Below are 13193 nucleotides of genomic sequence, written 5' to 3' on the forward strand. Positions count from 1 at the left end.
AAATAGAAACAGCGACTGCAAAAATATTCCGTTATAGTCAATACAAAAATTTAGTAACAATAGATTCGATAGTCCTATGGGTTATTAAAATTTCGTAGGTATGTTTTAAGTATGATTAAAGGAAACAATGATTGTCCTTTTTGCATAATATTATAGTAAGATCAATATATAAGTTCTTTTGCTATTTTTTTCTTGAATTATTATAAGAATAAAATTATAATTGCAGCCTCAATAAAATGGTTGTTAACTTTCCCTAAAATTGAAAAAGTAATTTTTTCAATCAATAAAGTATATCGAGAAGCGAACATTCTTTACCGATATGTCGTAACTTTAGTTCCGTTTTTCTTAAAAACTTACTTGATCTGAAACTACCGTTTATTTAGTATAAGAGAAACTTCTCCTATGAGGTTTTCACTTCATCTAATCATTTTATGTGATCTTTTGTAACCAATTCACGGGGTTGTGACGTATTTCCCACAATTCGTTCAGTCTCCTTACAGCCTCATCAGTTCAATACTGACATTACAATTGCCGTATATTTCTAGACTGAAATAATATAAATAAAAATATTTAATTTAGTTAAGAAAATACGACATTATTCATATTCTAATCAGGAAAAAATTTGGATTACGGACTAAACAAATACTCAATTAATTTGTTGGATTATCTTTAAACATTTGCCAAAAACATAAAACTAAATAATATATCTAAGACATTTTATTCCAATTTGAGAGTAAAAATAAAAAATCTATTTTGTGATAAATATTTATTGCAGACACATATTACAATATCAATCATTCTATACAATAAGAAATAATTTATTTAATTAATTGTAATTTTATAAACATCAAAATGTTTAAAATTAAATTGAAAAATAAATAATTTTGCTTGAACGTCATGACTGAAAAAGCTTTTAAGTTAAACTATAACCATATAATATTTTTCAGTCATAAGATCTTATAACTCTAAAATCTAAAAACTAAACATATATTTCCTATAAAATTAATTATATTGTATTCGAGGTAATCTCAGAAAATCTATAGATAAATAAATGTAAGATTGTTTTCATTATTAATTACTTACTTTCATCTTATGTCTATTTACCTTAAAATTGCTATTTGTATACAATAAATTAAACTTATATTTTAAGTGTACAATAAAATATAATAAAAAAGTTGTCTCAATTGCAATGATATCTTCTTATTTTACAACTATAAAATATCTATTTAATTGAAAAAATAAAAACTATTTTTTTTTTAAAACACTATCTATTAGCACTTACAGTAAAGAAGACGCATATGTTTGAATACATTGGAATTATAATATTATTCAAAAATATTTAATCGTTGCATATAAAATGTATTTTTTTTTAATGTAACTTAGTTTTTTTTTGTTTTTTTTTTTATCCGCATTTAAAGTTAATATTCGGAATGATTATTATTCGGGATTTCTGAACGCGTCTCAATATAATATTATTATTACATATTATACAAATTAAAATTCCTTATTCCTCATAAGTTATAACTTATTGTACGGTGGGGCGACCCGTGTAGCCCGTGTCAGGGAGTGAGTGATGCGCCAGTTCTCTTAATATTTGTTCAAATCCTTTCCCAGTTGGTGTTTGAAGACTGCTGTTTTTGAGCATCGTTGAATTCAACTTAGTAGCGAGATAGCACATCTGAGAATAAATCAAACTATTGTATTAACGCAGAAACCTGTCGTAATGTAATTTTTAGGACGCGGAGAGGCGTCAGGTGAGTAAGCAACATTTTATTTTACCGCTAAGCTGGTTAGGTTTAATTGAGTAGTGATAGCGCGTCATTAAAAAGACTTTCGAGTGTTAAGAATAATGAAAAGATCTATGAGTCTTAATCAAAATTTACAGTAAGGATATAAAACACAATTGGGACCTTAACCTATAATGTCGGGAAATATTCATCACTGTTAAACCAATCGTTTTAATGTGAAGGTTATGATGAAATTTTTAAAATTTAATGATCGACACTAAATGAGTAAGCTTGATAAATTTTAATAGCTGAACATGTCACATATATGTTTACTAGATACTTATTTAGTATTTATAAATAATTTTTAAAGATTTTTTTTAAGTAGGTACATATATATAATATTAAACTGTGTATTGAAAAATCGGGTTCCACACTTGGCGGTCGGTTAGTTAAAAATAAATTAAAATACCGTTCTACGTTTTTATACAGCGGTGGTTTATAGAAAAAAAAGCCTTTTTGCTATTTTTGTTTTAAATTTGCAAAAAATAATTCATAATCTTTATTATACTTGCTTAAATGAAAGATAGCAAACATAAATAGAAATAGAATCGCGTTATTGCTAATTCTGTCGGCAACAAATACGTTTATGACATATTACCAATAAGGCGGACATGAAGAGCAGAGCTCCGAGGGCGACCGCGACCATCATGGAGGTGGCACACGTCGCCTCCAAAGACTTTTTGTGGAACAACTCCCCCGGCATCACCACCGAGTACTCCAGATTCTCTTTGAACCGCGTATATTGGCTGTCTGAGATAGTCTTTGTCTCGTTTTCTGGCAGCGATCTTCTACGACGACCGTGACCTTAATAGGAAACATTTAAATTAAAAATTTTACAATGTCAAATTGTATTTGTTTTTCCTAAATATTTTCTTTTTAATAACAAAAGTTTAAAGATTTATATCAAACATAATGCCTTTTTACTTAAAATGGAGAATATACATTCGTATTGATTTCACGTTACTTAATTTTAATATTAAGGTTATATAACACAATAAAACTTACGTGCTTACTTCGTTCAGAATATATTTAAAAAGAAAAATAATAAGCATTTTTTTATTTATATTTGGCTGAATAACCATGTGTTATTGGTTTTTAAATTAGGTATCATGTTTAAAAATAAAAAATGTTGCTATTTTACCTGACGGTTCATATAAGTCGAGACAGTAGTCCGGTTGACAGTCAGCTGCGTCCATACACGCCTTGATCTGTGAGTGGATCCATAAAGTGGAACGCTCCTTCATGGAAGCCAAGAGGAACGCTTCGAAGTCCAAAAAAACTTCGTTGTGACGCTCCCTGTACCTGGCCGGCTGGTGTGGTATGATAGATGCGAAATCTCTGTTCCGGCAGCTGAGTTTACGTTATAACGGAGATTAATACTACCCGACTCTAAGTAACAATTCTCTAACGTAATTCAATTGAAAATAAATTTACTGAGTATAATTGTTTTCTAAATTTGTCAGTGTTATCTAGGCTGGAACTAATCACTATGAATTTATTTACTGCGGAATAGATTCTGTTTGCTTGCGTTCGCCGTCTCGCTGTTTAAATGTGATTTATATTCTACATTCGCGAGTATTATTTCTTATTTACTTTGTATATATTGTTGAATTTATTATCAAGATCTGTGTTTAAGAAAAAAATATTACGATAGATATTCTTGGTAAAATTAGAAGGAATATACTTTAAAATATATTTTTTATATGAACTCACCCGTCTTTCACGAGTAACACAGCTCCATTAGCGTGAGGTCTATCAGGGTCGGGGGACACAGCGACCTCTAGGAGTTTGATATGTCGCCAGGCTGAATCCGGGTTGATGCGTGCTCTTAATTGTAATTTAGTTCCGATTGGAACAGCCTAGTTTAAAAAATATATCAGCATATAAATTTGACCAAAACAAGCGAACAGCAATTATTTACACTTTATATGAAAGCCTATACTAAGTATATTTGCGAACGTGCTGGTAAGCTTAACGTTACATGTGGTGACGTACAGTATTTACCTGGTCAACAGGCATATCCAATGAGTGGTTTGAGTGTCGGGACACAGGGGGCGCCTCCTTATACAGCGCTACTTCATACTCAAGACGGCCCGGAGTTTCTTCGACGACGCCGGAAACGCGAGCGCCGTGCGGACTGAAATATATAGTGCTTTGAATAAAGTTTGATTTAATATAATTATTTTTTTATTTCTAAATTTAATTAATTTCTAAATTTAAATAAAGTAATGTGTAATTTTTTTTTATGTATTTGGCTTTATATCGTTGAAAAGTGCCGAGTACTTCATAATATGGATGTATTTATGTAAAAAAAATGTAGCAATTGTCGTGATTGTTGGTTATGAGACTAGTACTGAGCACACGGCAACGGTTTGTTAGTGTAACGTACTCACAAGCTACCCGCAAATCCTGCTGCCTTGTTCTCGATGATGGTGGGCTCGGGGGGCTTGCACATGATGATCAGTTCCTGGTCCGATTGCATCACCACCCCCGGGAACTGGGGGAACCAGATGCGAACGTGCACGAAACCCTAACACGGAAAATACATATTAAATAAAAATATTGTAGACTTGAACAACTTTGTTCTCTTTCCGATCGTAGTGTTTCAAAATGTATAAATAACACGCCTACAAATTTGAATATCGACGTATAAGTAATTTTCGATTAAAAGTTTAGATTTTTTTATATAAGAAGAATTTTACTTTTTCCTGTTTCTTGTTCAACCAATTATTTTGCGGTCTAGAAATTATTTATTATAGAAATCTATATATGAGAAGAATAATATATATAAATAGCTATTTAATTTGAAAGTACTATCCTGAATGTTGATATAATGTCTCTGATTTAGCACCGAACTCGACCACATATAAAAACCTTCACTTATATTTAATAACATAACTCAAATTTAATTATCTTTATTGAGGTAAGCAAAACAAGCTAGAGGTATCCAATGAGGCCTGAATTATAACGTGTCTGTTATGACGAAAAATAATCGTCTGCTGATGGCAATGTTTTGCTGTATGTACCACAATTCATAAATGACATATTTATGTCAAGTATTCATGTACAGAGCACAGTTGTTATTAATGGACGTTGTTGAACATGGCTCGGTTTCCACAAAACGCCTCAATATTACCGGTCTTCGGCTCGCATAATACTATGGCAGAGCCGCCTCGTTGTTACTCCACTAAGCAGTACATACTGTTATTTTAACGGAATTTTTACTATATATCAACGCTGCTAGAATAAGTTGAATGACGAAACAAATTTTTATATAAAATTGTCACATCGTTATCTCGTAATGAAAATGTCATTATCGTTTCGTCTTTGTTATCCATACAGTTGAGGGGACTGTTACAATGTAGCTGAAACGGCAATAAACTACGGAGCGCATAATACATTCAGTCAGCATAAACATTATGGTCCTACACTTTTATTGTTAGATTTAACTATTAACTTGCACTATAATGGTGTAAACCTATATTAAATATCACTTTCAATATTAATGCGTCAAATACATACATTTCTTTTTAGGACGCCGCATTTCGTGAAATCTGTTATTCGTAATCTGTATAGTAATCCAGTGGGATCCTCGGGCTCAGGTCTTATTTGGCAGACGGAATCTGAGATAGGGTCTGTAGCGCGGTCGTCAGCGAACAACGGAGCCCCGCGGAACCCCTCGGGCTTCCTTAACAATGCTGATACAGAGTCCCTTATACCGGAGCCCGTGGTCGCGAATGTGCATTGGATATCAGTCACTGAAAACATCGGTAAATAAGTTTTTTTTCCTTATATAAATACAAAGGATTCAAGCTGACTCTGAAGAATTTACTAATAGGTATAGTATCTAAATAGTTATTTAATAATAATATAACCGTATCTAAGTTCATAAACAGTTTAAGAGAAAGCAACCAAGCAAATATAATTAAAATAAAACATTGATTATAACAGATATTAATATTATTAATATTATAGCTGGAGGGAATGAAACAAAATCGTAAACGCTCATCGCTTAAACAGTCAAATCCGAAGCGTATGTGCGTATTTAATTTGTATTGTTCCCACTCACCGTCGTAATCTTGTGCTGAGATGGCCGGAACCTGAAACAATGAACATTCAAACATTCAGACGGACACAATTAAACACTTTGTCTTATATATGGTTAAAAGTCATTTAAATCTTACACAACTAATTCGTATTTAAGATGAATGTTTTACACAGCGGTCACAGCATTTAAAGATAAATCTTACACGCCATAAACTGATGGTTTTGATTGCTTTGTTGGTTTTAGCATTATTTATTTCAAGAGAATGTTAAAACTCTTATTGAAAATGTGTCGAATATTAAATAATGGCGATTGTTAGTTAATAAGTACATGCTATAGTTGGCCGTTATAAAACCATTCGTTCAGTAAGCATGCTTAGCACAAGTTTGCATTACCACATTACATACGAAGCGTTTTAAAAAATTACTATAGCGTGCGAAGATTTACGAATGAAAAACTGTTAAGCTCCGTATGTATGTGGCGATGCAAACTCGGGGTAAGCACACAACTTTCCTTATAAAGTCATAATAATTAATATTTGGACTAAAATAATGGTAAGGAATATTCAAAACTGTCTTAAGCCACAATTTTAAATCTTAGGTCGTTTTGGAAAAAAAAATTCATAGAAACATTAAAAAAGATATTCGATCATTGATATATTTTTGAGAAAAAAGTAAACAATATATCCTTTTTTTTTTTATTTAGGCTATGGCTTCATTCAGTTTACATTCTTATAATAATGAGTATAATTTTGACACTTTCGCTTCTGACAGGTAGACCGGTGACATTAGTAAAAATAATTCTATAAGAAATAGTAATGCCAGTAACAACCGCTTTCAGAACAGACGAATCAGTTCAAATAAACCGCAAAATTTTATGTCAAGCGATACGATCTTTTTGGACGGCCAACTGACAACTGCGGCCATTACATCTATGATATCAATTTAATACGTGATCAGAAAATATCAATCATTTGTAAGAAACGATTACTGTTCATTTGTTCTCATTATTGTTACTTGCAGTCCTACTGTTCTAGTTCAGATCGTCAACAATAGATGGCATTTTTTTTTTAAATATTCATCAGTAACGGCTGTGTATAAGAAATATACATACTTTAAAATGAATATAACGGCCATACTAATGCATACCATCCTTTTTAGGCAAGACTGTTTTATTTAGCAATATTTAGATTGTATTAAGATGACAAGATTTAGATAGTGGTAATATATTTCAATCGAAATTTTTACATGATTTAAATTTATGTACATTATTAATCATAAAATAAACAAAGTGCAAAAAAGGGTTTACTTGCAATTATTTTTATTTTTTAAAATATAAATATCTACTTTGTATTTCAGCTTCAATTAGGAACTGTCACAGATAATATTTGATGATAATGCTGTCCGGACCGCAGTAAATGTCATTTACCGTTAAAACTTCAAATAATATATTTAAAGGGGTTTGTGTTTGACCTTTGCTTATACGTTACTCGTTAGTACATTCATGTATGCAAATTGGGAGTCTGGCGAACGGGATTTTCCTAAAAGCGTTCCGCTCTGGTTATCCAGCGTGAAGGCTTAAAAATTAATTGATCTTTCTCAAGTTGTTATCGTGTCTTATTCTCCATGTACGAACTTTACAAGGAACACACAAAAAAATATGTACCTACTATAAGGAATTCCACTTTGCGCTTTATTAATTTTACCAAGATTGTTTTTCACCGTTCTAATGTTCATCTTTTGGTATTATCTTAATAGTATTTCACCGAGGTATGTCTAATAGAATAAATTTCTTTTTTCTTTTTAATCAAATTTAAATCAGACTTACTTTAATTCAGAATACTTTGCATACAAGCCTTTCAAATACATATATATTTAACAAAATCGTACCGAGTTTCCAATTAACTTTGATCAGATAAAAAACTCACTAAATACACGTAAAAGAAATATTTTATACGAAAATAAATAATTTAAAAAAGTGTCTAGATGTGAGATTCCATTACAACAATATTATGAATTAAATCAAAAATTGAGGTATAGATTTATTTTGCTGCCTTGAGACGATATTTGGACAAAAATATATATATAAAATTAACCTAATAATAGTCGGTCTTTTGTGATTATATATTGAGATAGTGTGTTTACCACCGACGTGTTTATTTCCATCTTCCAACAGATGGAATGTCAGTTAAGTGCTATCCAGTGGAAATTAAAATTATAATGTATTTCTATTCTCATATACAAAGATCTTATATTCAGAATATAAATACATTATGTATGTGATAATTACAAATAAAGGTTATACGAGGTTTTGAGTGACTTCATAAAAATATAACCAGATTTAATTCAACAACTGACTTTACCTTACCTACACGTGTCATCCAAGACCAGCATATCTTGGAAATATTATTTTTATTATGTAGACATAAATGTTGTTTGAATATTTAAGGTCATTAGAATAAATGTGAACCTATCATATTCATAACGATTTTCTTTTTGCCTACTTTTTCCGGTCATAGCACGATATGGTACAGTTTCATTATTACGGTTAAAGTCAACCGTAATTTAATGGTAAACCACTAAAGCAAATCGATACCGAATGGCTGTTTAGTTTTGGAGATGACTTGTGAAGGAATGTCACACTGATTACTTTATTTTTAAGCTTGGCTAATCTCTATACCGTGTTTTGTAATATAAATATATCTACGTAAATTTCTTTTTTATCTAAATAATACAGATCAAAAGAATTTAAATTGTACACTAGTAAATTATAATTATAAACATTAACACTGTTAAATATATATTAAGTACTATTTTATTCTACTTTCAGAACGTACGTAATTAAAAACATTTGCAAAATTTTATATCTGTGAGTTTTTTTTGGAACATTGCATTAAATGACTCATTAAATTAAATGCCTTAAAATAAAAGCTGCCTGAATGGTTGATCTCATTAAATTAAACGTGCCTTTGATGTTGTGACGATATTTGTAGGCGGTTCTCGGATTGTACCTTTCACATGGTTTGTACAGATTGCCCTTACGATAGCATAAGTACTGCTACATTTTGATAAAATAAAAGATATATTTTCATTTACTTAAAACCTTCTTTATGACATTTTTCACTATACACTTCCTGTTTCCTGTCGAGATATAACGATATGTGTTAACAAAGGATCAATTAGATATAATTCTCCCTAACTTAGTGTGTTGTCCCACGCTGTTTTATCGCTTTCTCAGGCGAGTTGTCATCAAATGCCTGATTATATTATAATCATCTGTAGGGAACGCGTTTGTGTAAAACACTTACGCAATATTATAATGGATTTTATCGTAAGACGAGATTGAATTCCATTCTATGAAATACATAAATAAAAATTTGTGTGAATTAAATTTTCATGTATGCCATGAACGTTATCTTTATTTGATATTTAAAATAAAATTAAAATATGTCTGCCATTTCAAAATAAATATTTTTTTGCAATTTTTAATCAATACCTAAACATAAACGATAAATTAAAAAAAAATCTGGTTGTTTCTGTAAATTTCGGAACGAGCAAAGCAAACTTTATATGTGATATTTATCACATTAGAAATTAATTTCTACGGAAATATTTGTAAGGTTTCATTTATCCCCATAGACATTAATTTGACAAATATGAAAATCCTTTAAAAATATAGCAAAAAAGGTACTGAGACTGTTGGGCTCATAGTTCCTATACAGCATTCTATCGACTATATACTTAGTCCTTCCTATATGAGCGACTATATAGTCTAAGTAGAAATTTCGAGTTTAGTTTTAATTTTTTTTTTTTATAGTTTTAATTTTCAAATTAAAACTCGAAAAATCTGTATTAATATCATACAGACAAATATAATACAATAATGATTGTAAATAGTTTTGCGCTTATGCTTCTTAGATTGCATTGCTGTTTCTGAGATAAATCAACATTAAAAGTAAAAAAGTTATATTTTCCATTACATGAGCAAATTTTAATATAATATTACTTACTGGACTTCTTACGTTTACAAATGATATGTTAATACCAAACGCAGTCAGAAGGAAATTAATATTACCCTAGTAAGCTCGATTAAAGACGCGGTCGCCTTTTTTGTACGATCTCATAATACATTTATAATCATAAGGCTATATCTACGTTCATATGACCGTTAATGAGGGTTTTATACTCAAATGTCTTAGTTTTTAATTGATTCTTAAGAACAAAGCGATCTTTCCTATAACTTTTTTAGTAAGCAGTACCCTTACTTCAAGTTGGCAACGTCAAACTTAAGTTTTTTCATTAATAACATTGATAGGATCATCTCCGTAGATTTGTAGTTTCACTAGTAAACTTATAGTAAGATTAAGAACAATATAGAGATTTAAAGTCAAAATTTTTGCAGTAGCTTTCATGGTTAAGTACACCTACAACGTATTGTTACGTATTGATACACGATGCCGAACTTAAAAACTGATAAATAAAACCAAGGTTTTCGGATATAACTACACGTTATAACATTAACTGACGAATTTTTATCTCGTCTGCCCGTGATCACGGTTGATGAAAAGGAACCGAAACGTGGGAAGTATGTAGTTGTACAATAATAAGAAACCATCTGAAAAACCTCAGTTTTATTTAGAGGCATACCAGCGACAATCTTACATACAATTATTAAAAACTGATAGTTTTCGTGAAATAACCGAATAAGAATACGTAGTGAACAATAAAATTTACATGCACGCATAATTATGCGTTTCTCGACTGAAGTTTATATGATGATTCTTTACCTGAACATTAAAGTGAATTCTGACCTTTCGTTTTAAAATAACGAAAATATTTTAGGTCTTATTGATCATAAAAGTATATTCGGATAAAAATATTAAAGCTTTTAACCTGTTTTATAAATCGCTGTCTGATCTTTATTTATCTGGTTTTTTTTCCATTTTTGTATATAAAACTTCATAACATATCGCTGTTTTATGGACTTTTTTTAATATAGTTGATTTTTTTTTTCTTATTCAACTGTCATTATTTATATGTATGTACATATGTATAAACTTAATATAATCGAAATAGAAAAGGAACTTGGTTATTATCTGTTGTTTTCATAAATGTTTATTTTTTGCTGATTTGTATTTCACTAGGTTAAGATTCTTGAAAAACTATTTCATAACAATATCTTATTAGTAGCGGGTTAAATAAAATCTAACAACGAAAGCTCAATGCCGATAGAAAAGTATTCAAGAGCTATATGCTCTGCGCACGCGCATTTATTACACACTTGACAGACGCTTTTACCTTTTATAACGTAATATTGTTGCTAGTAATATTAATTTTTTACACCAAAAGCTATTATGCATGGACGTTAAGTTCTTGTTATTTCATAACAACAAGAAGTACATGGTTTATACTTCGTAGTCATTACATATTCATACCTTATAATACTTAAACTTTATGGCTTGAGTGCAGCGCGGCGACGGAAGGTTCAATGAAGGTAATATACTTTTATTTTTTATGCATAATATTAGGAGGTATATGTAGATTGCGCGTGTATTTAAGACACATACAATGGCAACACTATGGAATTAACTACATAAATTTATTTGAAAAATACATACAATATATGATCTTATATTAAATGAAAATGTCATAAATTCTCTATACAGATCCGTCATCGTAAATAATGCTTCATAATGTTAGTCGGCAAATTTGTTAGTCTTAACTTCTTACAAATTCGTATGGTATATTGTGCCTCGAAAAAATCCCAAACCGTGAAATTCTATATTAATGGTTTCGATCACGTTTCTGTGCTATTCATGTGATTAAATGTCGTAATTACATTAGAACCGTTACATTTTAAACGTCTTTTTTTTTTCGCCAGGAAATTATAATTGTTGTTTTTTTTTTATTAACCGTTGTAATAATTTTATCTTTTTATATATTCTTATATTATAAAAGGAATATGTTTATGATATTAATAATATTTCTTCTAGACCAGCTTCTCTAGATTAGCGTTTGTTCACACTTGGTCAATCAACAGCCTATTGGTGCCCACTGCTGAGCAAAGACCTCATGAACACATGAGAAGGTTATAGAATTAATCACCATGCTTGCTCGAGGCGGATTTCAAACTTATAATTTGAAATTGTGAGCCCAGGTTCCCTCATGATGTTTTCCTTCACCACCCGTCAATGGTTTCTAAACACTCTTAGAGAGTACATTTAACTCGAAACAATTCAGAATGGTGTTTGCCAGGTTTCAAATTCGCACATTCATGCACGAGAGGCGAGCCTTTCAGCTTAACCCCTAGGCCACGACACTAGGTTAATACAATATATGTATCTTCATTCCGAGATCTTAAGATACGTTAAGCTTTTTGCAACACGGCCAATTGTTTACAGAGGCGATGTAAATAATTCATTGCTTGTTGTGTTTTAATTGGAAAAATGAAATGGTTCCCTTGTCCTGTTATGATAATTAACTGTTTCAATGTTTTCATATAGTAAATAGAGCTATTAATGAACGTATCAAATTTCTTTATTTTTTTTTTGTTACGTTAAAAGTATACTAAAATGCTATTATGCTAAATGATATTTGAACGCTAAAAAACATAAATAACAAATCATACCAAAAGCAGCAGCACTATAAGACAGCTGGTGGCGCCCGTCATGCTTGCGGTCTGCCACACTCGAGCGCGGTACCAACCGTTAAAACTATCTGCCCCGATTACCTTCCTAATATAACCACAAAACAAAAACTATGACAAGTGACAACCCTGCAACAGTCACTAGTTTTATAATACACGATCACTCTTAATTTTACGCAGCTTCAAGGAACGCGCAAGTCTAGTGAGCTTTCCCGCGCAAGAACACTTAGGAAGACGCGTGGTGCGCTTGCGACTCCGTGAAGCACTGTGCACTCGACTTACCCGACGGACAGTTAGCCCACAGAAGCTTGGGAGGGCCCCTACCACCTGTTCTCACGATAGCAGAACTCGCAAATATACAATCTCGTGATCTACATAACTGATTGGTTGATTGGCCTCGGATTATAGGGAATTAGTAGTAGGTATCGCGAACCGCAGATGCTTTTGCCGTGACATTTGAGAGAAATCTAACTGATTGAGTGACAGTGGCTTCAGGTCGCGAACGCTGCTCGGTCTTCATACCGAACGTAGATTACAGATAAGATAACTAAATATGCTTTTTGTCCGAAGCCACGTAGACTATGATTTGTAATTATAATCTTTATAGAAAGTCAATCATATCTGAGATGAATTCAGATAACTATTTGATTTATTAACCCATATAGATTCAGAGAAACAAACAATGGCTTGTAGTTTGTGGTGTAGTATTGTGAGTA

The 13193-nt window shown here is 31.3% G+C and overlaps 1 protein-coding gene across 2 annotated transcripts; it reads right to left on the minus strand.

Annotated features, from left to right (window-relative positions):
- Positions 1-1525: 1525 nt before the first annotated feature.
- LOC116772726 (uncharacterized) lies at positions 1526-12753 on the minus strand. Of its 2 annotated transcripts, none has more exons than XM_061522382.1 (9): positions 12460-12753; positions 5857-5887; positions 5310-5545; positions 4181-4317; positions 3783-3924; positions 3501-3646; positions 2929-3137; positions 2386-2591; positions 1526-1678 (listed from the first exon to the last, which is right to left on the minus strand). In XM_061522382.1, the coding sequence occupies exons 1-9, from the start codon at positions 12499-12501 to the stop codon at positions 1526-1528; spliced, it is 1302 nt and encodes a 433-aa protein (XP_061378366.1). In that variant the 5' UTR covers positions 12502-12753. The 2 variants fall into 2 exon arrangements, with proteins under 2 accessions (XP_061378366.1, XP_061378367.1); XM_061522383.1 differs by having other exon boundaries at positions 3792-3924; positions 12460-12752.
- Between the last annotated feature and the right edge of the window lie 440 nt (positions 12754-13193).

The sequence above is a fragment of the Danaus plexippus genome, chromosome 12, assembly GCF_018135715.1.
Source record: "Danaus plexippus chromosome 12, MEX_DaPlex, whole genome shotgun sequence".
In the NCBI taxonomy this organism is placed as follows: Eukaryota; Metazoa; Arthropoda; class Insecta; order Lepidoptera; family Nymphalidae; genus Danaus; species Danaus plexippus.